Below are 12048 nucleotides of genomic sequence, written 5' to 3' on the forward strand. Positions count from 1 at the left end.
TCTGTCCTTCGAGCCATCTAAACTTGGGTAGGTAGAGACTGAGAAAAATCTCAAAGGTCATGATTAAGCAGCCAGAGAATCAGGGGTATATTTGGGAAAGAGGTGCCCAGGGGATTGGGGTATTGTGTGGAAGGTGGAAGGAAAGATGTATTTGGGAAATAAAGGTTTATTTCAAAAGCTGAGATTTTGAAAGGGAAATTCAGGGAATTCCAAGCAGAAGATGAATCAGATCAGGGCCTCCCCCTTCAAGTTTCTCCACCCTTCACAACTTCTTGATCTTTTCTTCCCTCCACACATCCTACACAGAAAAGACTAGGCTTAAAAACCAGGGTAAAGAAAACTCATTTGGGTAAAGAGTGAGTCATAAATCCCGATTCTGTATCCTGTGAACAGGGATGGGTGCAGAATTGAGTGGGGGTTTGGGTCCTGAGAAAAGTCAGTGCACAGGCACAGGTGTGCGCAGTTCAGGTGCTGACAGAGATGCAAGCTCGTGGGTGGACATATGTTTTTACATGCATACATCTAACATAAAAGTAGATTCTAACAGATCGAGAAACAGATGTATACACACACACACACACACACACGCACACGCACACTCACATTCAGGTCATGCTGAGGAACCTGGGAGAGATGACTCCCAGGAAGTGGCTTTTTAAATTATCTTGATATGTTCCCTGAACTAAGTAACATCCCCTCGGATGCTTCTTTCACCTTCCCCACCACCGTCCTAATCACTAAACAAAGCCAGAGAGGAGACAGAAGACAGAGAGAGGCTGGTCAGGTAGGACATGGGGAGGTGGTATTGCTCTGGGCTTTGTCATCACTCTTCCCTGTTTATCTCTCAGTTTGGGTTCCTATTCCATTTGCTTCCCAGAACAGCTTTTTTTTCCAGCTAAGCCATCCCTTCTGGTTTTTTTGGTTTAGCGACTCCCCTCATGCTCTGGTTCCTCTTCCCTTCTCCCTTGAGATGGCAGTGACCCTACACCTCAAGAGAATATCTGTGTACCCTGAGGGTATTTATTCATCATTCACCTTCTTCCCAGGCCAGCTATAGAAACAGACACTGGCAAGAAAGTCTGACATAAAAATGTCTCTCTCCATTCTCCTTCTTCTCCCCAGACAAAATAAGAAACCACCCGCTTCACAAAGGCAGTGTAGACTTTAATTCAGGTTGACAGGTGGGAAGAGAACTAGGATTTGCTTCCAAGGGTGTCCAAATGAGAAGACCGTCCTTCAGGGAGGGGCAGAGAGGGCAAGAGGGTGCGGGTGGCCTGGTGGCAGAATAGGGCGAGGAGCAGGGGTGTAGCCACACAGTGCAAAATTGCCAGGGCTTCTGCCAGGTTCAGCAGCAGGTCCAGAGCCTGCTGGGCCAGACATGTTGACAACAGCAACAGCTTGGACCTCACCAGGAAATCCAGTCCTAGAAGCACCCCATGAGGCCACCAGAAAATAAACCAGGCCCACAAGATATTCATCCAGGGTCCTGGCCCCATACCCAATGCTTTCTTCAGCCCCTTGGCTCCAGACAAACCCAATGGCAACAAGACAAAGATGGCAAGACAGGCTACAGTGTGTGTGGCCTGCAAAGCCTTCAGCTCCGTGCTGTATATCGGGGTGCAGAGTCCACCAGAAGCACCACTGGCCAAGGTGACAGGCAGTGTCAGTAGGGCAGCCACTCCCCAAATTCCCACAGTGAGCCCCAGGGTGAGGCCTGGGACCTGGCCTGCACCCAGTTTGTGGCCCAGGGAGGCATGGCACCCTAGCAGCAAAGCCTGGGCAAAGGCTGAGCCATACCAGACACAGTAGCCCAGGCTACACAGGGCGGAGCTGCGAGTGCTACCTAGCCCTGGGGCCAAGATGGGCACCACAATGCTGAAGAGGGCACTGCCCACAGCCAGCTGTGCCAGGACAGGCCAGCCAGGGCAGAGCTGCCAGCGGAAGAGAGGTCTGAAAAGCATGAAGAGGACAGTGCTGCTAGCTAGGATGCCCAGGACACTGGTGAGGATGAAGAAGGGCAGTGCAGAGTCATCCAGCAGGTTACAGGAGTGGCAGGGGGCAGCTGCATCCAGGTTGGCATCGTAGTCTACATCTGGGAAGGAATCATTCCCACCATAGGAAAAATCCCATAAATCTTCAAAGTTCAGCTGACTTGAGTTCTCAGTTGAGGGGGAGAGCTCCGCCTGGAGGACATACCCAGAGGAGGCCATCAGTTACACCGGAAGAGTTTCCTGGGAATTGAGGGGCAGGTGGGAGGGGAGGGCAGAGAGGAAGGTCGGGTGGGAGAACAAGGTCTCTGCAGGAGTCAGATGCAGTGTGAACAGTGGAAAAGGACAAAGCAGGGAGCCTGAAGAGCCGGAGCAGGAACGGTCCTGGGGAAGCCAGGGCAGCTGGGGCTGGAGGAGCAGTGCAAGGTCAGAAGGGAAGGCACCAAGAGACCAGGATGGAACTAACTCAAAGGCAAAGGGAGGGACACAAGAGGGAGCTAGGAGGCTAGCATAGGAAGGGGAGAAGGAAAAAGACTTTAAAGGAAGTGGAAAAAGAAGGAAGGGAGAAAAGATGAAGAGGAAAAGGAAGAGATATAAAGACTGAGGGTCAAACAGCGCGGGAAATGAGGGGCATAGGGGTAAGGGACTCTGGGCCCTGGCCCCATACTCACCGGGTGCAGACAGTTTCCCATGGCACCGTTTGGTTCAGGCCCGAAGACAGAAGGGCTGGGACGGTCAGTGCCTGTGCTTCCAAGATAAGAGTCAAGGACTAATGAGGGCCATCAGGTTCCAGGCAGGGACAGGGGGCATCAGGAAGCCTCACCCCACGCCCACTGCCTGCACAAGCCTCAGGCCTATTGGGGGGCACTGGCCTCGGGGCTTCCTGTTTTGAGGTTGGATTTGACTGGTTGGGACTACACTCAGGAAAAAGGTGGGGACCAGAAAGTGGGCATTTTACCGAAGTGGAAAGGGAGATTGAGAAAACAGGGGGCTTTCCAGCAAGTAGAGATTCTTCAAGCACAAGGAAGGAAGAGAGGGGGGCTGGGTGACTTGTGAGGCAGAGATAAGGGAGGTGCTGGGAAATTGGAGGGGAAGGGCGGCTGACTCTCACTGCTCCTCCATCCCCTTGAACTTGATCCAAGGAAAGGCAGTTCAAAAGCCATGTGTTTGAGAGAAAGGTGGTGGTGGTCAACTCTGTCCCACCTGAGGGGTGTGTGCATGTGGGCGTGAGCTTTTTGTGTGTACTGATCTCTGTGTATGTTTGCTGTGTATCAGTGTGCATATATCTGTATGTGAGGGGCTTGGCGGGTGTCTGGGTGTGTCTGGCTATCTCTAGGTCTGGGTGTTTCAGTGTGAGAGTGGGAGGGTTGGCGTGGCTGTCGAGGCTGCATAATGAAGCCATTTCAGGGAGCTATTGGGTGTTTGCCCAGCCACCTATGGGTTCAGTGCATGCCTCTTGCATATGAAGTGGAATACATGGTCTGACAAGTTAGAGTAGGCTCTAGGGGACAATGGGACAGCATATTTTAAAATGGGACCATTGCCCACAGAGTGATTTCTATTCATATTTCTACTGGGGGACATAAAGTCTCTGGAACTGTTTCATTGGCCAGGCATCTTAGCAATATGTGAAGTTTCTCATTGAGGGGCAGAGCTGGCCAGCAGAGAGAAAGGGCATCTATCCTGCAGGCAGGCCAATTCTCCTAAGCCCATTTCACTTTTTTAGTGGCCTCTTCCCCCTGCCTCCCCTCCTCAGCTGTTTCCCAAGGATCTTCACTGTTTCATCACCCCTTTCTGCTTTTATTTCCTCAGCTGGGGAGACATAGTGGGGACTTTGGGATCGGTGAGCCATGGCGTGTCCAAGTCAGAGCAATGAGCTAGAAAGGGCTGGTTAGGGGACACTGTTTCATTTGTCCAAAACAGCATCGGCTGCTTCATCCCCAGTGTTGTTAAGGACCTTCGTCTCATTCATTTAGGACTTCCTAGGGGGCCAAGCACCTCAGACCTAAGGTGCAGAAGGATGGGTACCTCGTAGAGATTTCCCCCTTTTCTCCCAAGACACTAGCTCAAGTTTCAGGTTCAACATGCAGGGGCTGGAAAGTGAATTTGGTCTGGTGGTGTCTGGTGATGCACTCCAGGGTGGCGTTGATGGTGTCTCCATCGCCGTCTTAACATTCTCCAGCGATGTCTGGCAGAGGGTGGGGGGAAGCGGTCAGATGCCCCCCAAGACACTCTCCGGAAAGGAAGGGGTTAGCAAAAGGAAGTGAATACACTTCTCTCCCTTGTAGAGTTATATTGTTGCTGTACATAGATATCCTTGGGAGTGGCCTGGCAAGGGACACACCACCTTTTGAGGCACCAGGCACCAGGTGCAAGGAGTATGGGAAGAAGACCCTCACATACACACATCCCAGCAGCAGCAAGAGGAGCAGAAAGGAGGCAGCTGAATGACACAGATAATCCAGATATATTGAGGGTGGCCCCTCCGAGATTAGCACAGGAGAGTTAGAAAGATTATAAAGATACACGGTCCCCTCCCTGCTCCCTTCCCCCACCCCCCCACCCCTGGACAGACACACACAGCACAACAGCCCCTCTCCCTCCCACCCCCCATACAAATATGGCTTCTGTGTAATATGGACAGAGTGGTTCAGCTCAAAGAGGAAAAGTCATTTTCCCAAAAGCGGGTGCTGGGAGATAAGAAGCTCGACAGGCCTGGGGCCCCAGGGCTCCCTTGCTGTTGTAAGAGGAGTAGGCCCTGGCTTAGGTGAGGGGCTGCCTGTGGTGCCCAGGGCCCTAACCAGCGGCCGGAAGATTCACAACTGTATTACCTGAACTGAAGGGGGGTGGGCAGGCCTGCTAGATCACAGCTGCCCCTTTTTGCTTGCCCATTGTCAGACCAGGGAGGAGAAGCTGGTGGAGGGTGGGAGCGATGCCAAGGGCATCCTGGATCTGAGGCGGGGCAGTCCGGCAAGGACAGGGAGGACCAGGAACCTCATCTCCATGGCAACCAGCTGGGGCCATGAGAAGGAAGACAGGAAACCAAAAGGAAGGGTGGGGACCCAGCCTTCAACTCACTGGGTACAGACTATGGGAAAAATAGGTGGTGGTAGGTCATTCCAGGGTCAACGCCAAGGAGAGGCCTGAGAGGTGCATAGCAAAGGCTGTGGCACTGACTCCATGGCTCAGAGGAGGGAAATCCAGGGAAGAGCTGAATGCTCTGTGTTTAAGGGAGAGATAGAATGGACAGCTGGGCAAACACACACCTGGGGACTCCTTTCTCCAAGACAGATGGGCATTGGGGGTGGCAGAGGAAATACCAGCATGGAACAACATCCCAGGTGAGGTGTGAACCCTGACTAGGAATACCCCATTCCCAAAGCCTCCCCAACATGTCCCACAGCCCTGTCCACCTGCCCAGGACCCCTGGCTCTTAGCCCTCCTCCTCAGGCCCTCGCTCTGTCTCTCACTCACACACACATGCACACACACGCACACATGCATGCATGCATACACACTACACACTTGTGCACACAGTTCACATTATTCCCTTAGTTTGGGCAGGAAACAGCTTGGTGCAGTGAAGCTCCTTTTAGTAGTTTTGTTGTTATGTCTGCCTGGCTGCTGAGGGAGGAAGGACTAAGGGCTGGCGTTGGGACCAGGAAGGGGGCACAGGGTGGCCAGGATGGGAGGAGTAGTTGCTGAGCAATGCCATGGGAGGAGTGGTTGCCGTGCAACAATCCAGAGTCTTGGGTAAGAGTGAGGGGCCCCTCAGCGGGGGAAGCAGAGGCAGTTCAGGCCCCAGAGCAGTGCCTCTCCCACAGCTGCTGGAGCAAGGAGGGGCAGCCACACTCTGCTATCTCCAAGGGCAGTTCCTATGGAAAGGGCCCAGCTTTGTTCATTTGCTGGGGGAATGGGGCGATAGTCCACCTCCATCCTTCCTCTCCAAATCTACTCTTCCTTGCAGGGACCTGCGTCCTCCCCAGGTTAAAGCCCTGGGTCCCTGCATGGCTGTGTGTCTTCTGCAGGCCACATCTCCTCAGGACTCCCCCACTCATCACTTTCCCATTGCTATTGAAGAGGGGTGTCAGGGTGGCACCTGCCTCCCTGTCCGTAGTGCTCAGGTGTGTGGCTACCAGAGGGAAAGCCACTCCCAACCTTCGCCGAGAACCATCCCGTTTCTGGGTTCCTGGAGAAGTCTGGGAAGCTGCTCTGTTGTAGAGGCTGAAAGGAGGGCTGGTGAGAGCCCCCAGCTCCAAACCAGCCCTGCCCCTTACCCTTCCTCACCCCTCTACCTGCACTCTCCTCCTAACACTCCAGGGTTTTGTTTTTTTTGTTGTTGTTTTTTGCTTTTCTCACCCCAGGGCTCCCGCCTCTCCAGCCTGGAGACAGATTTGATTTGGGATTGTTACAAAAATAATAATAACCCAAATGCAGAGAAGCCACGGAAAGGGCTGAGGGCAACCCTCCCCTCCCCCCCGCCCTCCTCCCTCCCCATTCCAAACCGAGTACAAAACCGCACCCAAAGCAGACATTCTGTACAGGGGGGTGGGTGGGCTGGGGAGCAAGCGGGAGGGGCGGCCCTGGGGTCGCTCTGTACAAGTCCGGGTTGGTGACGGCCCCAGCAGTCCCCACGGGGCCCCTGGGGGGCGCAGGAAGTGGGCAGGTGCCCCTAGATGAAATATTCCTTCTTGTCGTCCCCTCCCGACTGCCCGCCTTCTGCATTGATGATGGCCGTGTCCGCGTCTGGGGCATCGTCGGAGCCTTTCGCCTCATGTGTCAGGTAGGTTCCTGTATAGAGACAGAGGCTTCTCCTCTCAGGAGCAGCTTCCCAACCTCTGAGTCCACCCTGCCCACTTTCTCACCCACCCACTCACACACTGCTCAAGTAATTTTTCTCTTGCCAATAGCTCTCTTCTACTCCACCTTACCTAATTCACATTTTGCTTCCAACATGCCTCACCTGACCACACCCTTCATGAATAATGAATCCTACCCCTAAGTAGAATCTCATCTATAATACAAAGCAAGAAAGAGAACTGTGTGTGTGTGTGTACGCATGCGTGTACACGCAACTTGGTGACGGGGGATCTGCTATGTCAGCTTCATGAGCAAAGCAATTGAGATCTGGCTTATGTATGATCAGCCTATGGAGTCAGGCCACTGGCTAGAATTAATAGCAGAGCAGGGAGTCTGAGAGGAAGGAATGTGAGAAGAGGGTAGAGAGAAGGCATGGATATAAGAGAGAAGGTAGAAAAGGGGGAGAGGAAAGAAAGGCAATGAGATCAAAGGAGAAAGAAAACGAGGTTAAACAGACAGAAAGGAAGAAAGCGCAGGAAGCAATGAGATGGAGATGCAGTTTCAGGAGCTCTCTGTCTTGCAGCAGGAGACCTGGAGGTAGAGCAGCATGGGAGCAACCGCTGACTGAGTGGGAAGGTTTGATTTCACTTGGACGATCCCCAAGTGATCAGGCTTTACTGCGGGGTTGGTGGTGCTCAGTTATCACAGGGTTGGCAATGATAGGGTTGGCTCCATTTTTAATTCCCTAAACACTCCAAAGGGCTGACAAGTCTCTGAAGGCCCTTTCCACTGTCTGCTTCTCCTCATGCCTGCCTCTGATTGGTCTCCCTGCCCCTCCCAAGTTCTGCTGATGCTCTCCTTGTGCCTCTGACCTTTGTGCCGGATCAAGTAGTGGCCGAGGAAGATGAGCATGATGAGCAGCAGGAAGACAATGAAAGCCACGATCCCGCCGATGATGGCGTGGTAGGTGCTGGAGGAGGAGGGCACCGGACTGGGGTCTGGAGGAAAGGGCAACACACACAGTCAGATCTGGGGAGAGCCCTTATCTTATAGCATTCCAACTTGGCCATGAATAGTCTTACACAGCAGGGAACAGGTACTAACATCAGGAAAATGGAGCAGTATCACTCATCATGCCTTATCTTGTGCTTATATGCCACGCCTGGATTATAGTATTTGTTAAAACAAATTGATGGATTAATGAATAAATAAATAAATCTGCCCATACCTAGTCATCTAAGTTGAGTTCTTGGCACTGAAGCTTGGCCTTGGTCAAAGATCATTGCTTTAATGCCTCTGCTTCCTGCCCTCCATCCTTCCATTTCTTCCTTTCTTCCTTCCTTCCTTCCTCCCTCCCTCACTCTCCCTCTTCTTTTCCTTCCTTCTTCCTGCCTCTCTTCCTTCTTTCCTCCCTCCTCCTGCTCTTATTTCCTTCTTTCTTTTCTCCCTCTTTTTCTTTTTAATTTCTGGGTTATCAGAGTGTTCCTTCTCTGTCCCCATGCCCTCTTACCCTCCTGTGTGCTTGATATTCTGAGCCAGCTCCCCTAGCTCTAAGGGCCTTCTCAGCCTATTCACCCACTGCCCTAAGATCAGATAGCGAAGGAACAGTAAAACCTGATAGAGCCAAGAATTAAGCACTTTGATAGCACCTTATGAAAGATGATAGTTGTAAGGGGCCACAATCTGTCATCTATGTAAAGAACACTGTTCCTTTGTGGCAGGGGAGTTTAGTGTTCCAGCGAAACCCCAAGCCTCTAGTCTTTCCTGAGAAGGAGGCCTGGGACTCCATCTTCACTTTTCCACCCTCAAAGCGTTTGTGCAAAGGAAAAGATGCTTTCTCTCATGCTAGTGGATGTCTCTGCCATTGAATATGTAGCATCTGTCCTCCATGGCAACCTATATAGAGGACTGGCAACCTACGTAGAGGATTGACAACCTATATAGAGGATCAACAGCACAGACTGGGCCGGGTGTGGCAAAGACAGCAGCAGCCACAGCCAGAGTCCCAAATATCTGAGGGCTCACACGGGCCCAGCACATGGTTCTGATGTAGCCATAGACATAACTCTCCTACCCATGGGAGAGCTGCTGTTTTCCGTGGACTCAGCTTGAGTCTTAATGCCTCATTGACTCCTTACATATTTTGTCTTTCCTACCTTATGTCTCCTCAGGCTTGGCTGGGCCCGCGTTTCAGTTCCTTGCCTGTCTACACCTTATTTGAAAAGAAAACATTTGTGTTCTGGTTTTTTATGCCCTGCTTGGGAGGAAGGGAGAGGACAAGTCCAGGAAATCTGTGATATGATTGGGGTGGAGGTGATGGTGTAACTTGGAGGAAGCAGAGTGAGTTTACCTGCTGTCTCTCTCTCAGGGAGTATGCGAGACACAGTCCACATGGAAAATCAATCCTAGATACTTATTCCACAGGCTATGGAAATGGCAGTTCCTTAGAAAAGCACAGGTTTCCATTGCCAAACGACCTCTGGGGTCATCAATTACAGGTCCCTGTCTTTAGGTAGAGCTGCATTTAATTTCATTCCAGTGCCGCCCACTTAAGGATATTCCTGGAAGAAGATGCAGTAGCTCCTTCTACCACCAGGCGTCAGCACTGGAAACAGACACAGTCCAACAGGACTCCCTCTGCCTGGCTGTTGAGCACAGGGCAGAGGGGAGATCAGCAAGATACCAACCACAAGGGCACAAGAACTTTCTCTCACTGCCAGTCATCATCAGATTGGTCTGGAGAGATCTGGGGGCAGAGGCCGGGGCTCAGTGCATTGTCCTTGCTCTTGGCATCCTACAATAGCCTTGTTGTGCTGAGGCAGCTCCCACATGCTGAGGTCTGCCCCGGGAGTGGGAATCACCCATCCAGACATTCTGATCCCAAGAACTCAGACCTCTTATCACTGGGAGGCCTGGCTCTTATCCCCTCAACTGTTTTAATGAGTGTTTCAAGTAAGGGAGCCTCTGATGTTTCCCCGACAATGCATTTCCCCTATTCTGAGAAAAGATAAGACTTTCTGGCGGGACCCACAGCCATTGGGATCTTCAAAAAAATCTCCCGTCAACTCTCCATAAAGGGGCCTCTGTGCCACCCTGTCACTAGTCCTGAAGCTGGGTTTTGTGGTCACAGCTTTGAGAAGAACTTCGGAGAAGGAGCATCACCTGGTCCTTCTAGAAGATACGGCATCTGAGAAAAGATTCTGTCTCTTGGCATAGTACAAGCTTCTCTCTATTTTCTGTCCAGACCCAGTACACTGTGCTTAAGGTGGGAAGAAAAAAAAAATGACAGCAGTTGCATGCACCCAATACCTAGTCTTAGGAGAAGCAACTCTGAGAAGAGCCAGTTAGAGAAGGAAATGCACCTGCACCTGTACTTGAGAGGCTTTGGGGCCTCTGCACACAGAATTATTGTTCTTGTCAGACAAGTGCAGGGGATGGAAGATGGTGTCACCCAGGCCACCACTACCAAAGAAAGGCAGATGAGAGCCCACCCTTCTAATGTTTTTTCACTAAGCGGCCTTTACACATTCTAGAGTGGACCTGGGACCTAAGCCCTCAGGGACCCCAGTGGTGGGCAGGTTTTCCTTTGCTCCACTCCCTGTCACAGTTTGGGGATGTTATCAGGAAGCATTTTTAAAAAGGGAATAAGATGGACAGAGAAAGGAGATTCTGGAGGAAGAGAAGTGAGGAGGGCTCACCATTAACGTTGAGAGTATAGTAGGCCTTGTAGCTGCCCATGTTGCTGGTGGCTGTGCAGCCGTAGGTGCCGCTGTCACTCTTGTTGAGGAAAGGGAAGATCAAGGCACTCTCCTGGGTCATCTTCAGGGGTGGCACACTGCCCTCCTTCTCCCATAGGTACTGCTGGGGGCTGTCGAGGCAGACAAATCAGAAGAGCTCAGGAGAGCATAGCCAGGGAGCTAAAAGAAAAAAAAATAACTGGGAGCAGGGATGTCAAGGACTGTTTGATGAAGCTGGAGAAATTATCGGGGCCAGAGACATTGGAGCTGCTATACTCCAGGTGGCCTCTTGGGGTTCGTTCTGGGGAAGCTGTAGATCTCCTGACTTGTATCTTACTTTAACTTGGCCTTTGTGGGAAACTCAGGGACTGAGTTAGAGAGTGGCCCCTTCCCACTTGTGCTGCTTTGCAGAAGAACTAATTGCAGGCGGACATTATTGGACAGTCAGGGAAATGAGAGGCTCAGGTCAGACAATACAGAGGAGATAGGAAGGAGCTGTTATATGAAGAAGACAATCTGAGAATGTGGAGAGTAAGGAGGAGACCAGGAAATGGATCTTCTTACACTGGATTGCCGCGACCCTCACAGTGTAGCAACAGCTTCTGGCCCTCACGAGGATGGGGAGGGTCTGGCCTAATCATCGCAGTCGGTGTGTCTGTGGAGAAGGAAATGGTGTCAATGAAAACCTCCCCACACGGCTTAGGAGATTCTCTCACTTAGTTGCACCCTACAGCTTCTACCTCTAAATGTTTCTGCAGCCCAAGAAGCACAACGAAGACCTTCCTTCTCCTACTTCCTATGAACAAGGACCATCATTGCTATTGAATATGTGAGCAACTTCTCTTGCAACCTTGTGTGATAGGATTCTGGAAGGTCTGTCCTTGGTGGGCCCTAAGAGATGTCTTAACAGAAAGCTGAGAAGGGAAATGAGTGGTTTACCTGTGTCTAGCAAACCTCCTAGCAAATAGGAAGGACTTAATGCATATTTTTCACAGAACAAATAAACTTGAACTTGCGACATACTGAGCTCACAACTTCTCAGTTCTCTCTGCTCTGCAAGGGAGCTTAGAACTGGAAGCAATGCTTGAATACAAAACGTCATTTTGAATGGTCAGTGCAAACACGAAGTGAGAGCTTTGAAACAGCAAGAGACCGGGGTCATATTTTGGCTGCAAAAAGGCACTGACACAATATAGAAGGGCTCTGTGAAGGAAGAATGGCATCTGCCATTGACGCCAAAGGGCTGCTTAGGAGGCTAGGTCCAGATGGCCGCTCAGAACAATACAACCAGATGCTGGTCGAGAACAACAGATAAAGAGGCTGAGCTTCCCCTAAGGATAGAGCCAACCTTAACAACCAGTTAATGAACGTGTTTCGGCCAAATCAAACGGGACACAGAGAATCAGGCCAGGTGAAAGAATGGGTGTTCCGGGACCCCACAGCCACAGAAACCTCTAGCACAGTGCCTGGAGTATAGCATTTGTTGACTGACTGCTGATCACAGTTGGGCCACAAGGGTCCCT

At 51.4% G+C, this 12048-nt stretch overlaps 2 protein-coding genes across 3 annotated transcripts in view; both read right to left on the reverse strand.

Annotated features, from left to right (window-relative positions):
- Positions 1-1131: 1131 nt before the first annotated feature.
- Positions 1132-2801, reverse strand: ACKR1 (atypical chemokine receptor 1 (Duffy blood group)). Its single transcript, XM_032154047.2, has 2 exons — positions 2660-2801; positions 1132-2183 (listed from the first exon to the last, which is right to left on the reverse strand). The coding sequence occupies exons 1-2, from the start codon at positions 2678-2680 to the stop codon at positions 1194-1196; spliced, it is 1011 nt and encodes a 336-aa protein (XP_032009938.1). The 5' UTR covers positions 2681-2801; the 3' UTR covers positions 1132-1193.
- A 1762-nt stretch (positions 2802-4563) lies between these two features.
- The window catches only part of CADM3 (cell adhesion molecule 3), a 31712-nt gene continuing 24227 nt past the window's right edge, over positions 4564-12048 (reverse strand). For both annotated transcript variants that reach the window (XM_032154045.2, XM_032154046.2), the window contains 4 exons: positions 11090-11180; positions 10487-10656; positions 7661-7786; positions 4564-6779 (listed from right to left, as the gene is read on the reverse strand). In XM_032154045.2, coding sequence (XP_032009936.1) covers positions 6661-6779; positions 7661-7786; positions 10487-10656; positions 11090-11180 — 506 coding nt within the window. In that variant the 3' untranslated portion in view covers positions 4564-6660. The remainder of the gene's footprint in view (positions 6780-7660; positions 7787-10486; positions 10657-11089; positions 11181-12048) is intronic.

The sequence above is a fragment of the Hylobates moloch genome, unplaced genomic scaffold (assembly GCF_009828535.3).
Source record: "Hylobates moloch isolate HMO894 unplaced genomic scaffold, HMol_V3 SCAFFOLD_5, whole genome shotgun sequence".
NCBI classification, from domain to species: Eukaryota; Metazoa; Chordata; class Mammalia; order Primates; family Hylobatidae; genus Hylobates; species Hylobates moloch.

Excerpts from the sequence above, each read along its gene's own strand:
- ACKR1 (XM_032154047.2), bottom strand. The coding sequence starts at position 2,680 with ATGGGAAACTGTCTGCACCCG. Across the intron at positions 2,184-2,659 it reads TGGGAAACTGTCTGCACCCG|GCGGAGCTCTCCCCCTCAAC; the intron begins GTGAGTATGGGG and ends TATGTCCTCCAG.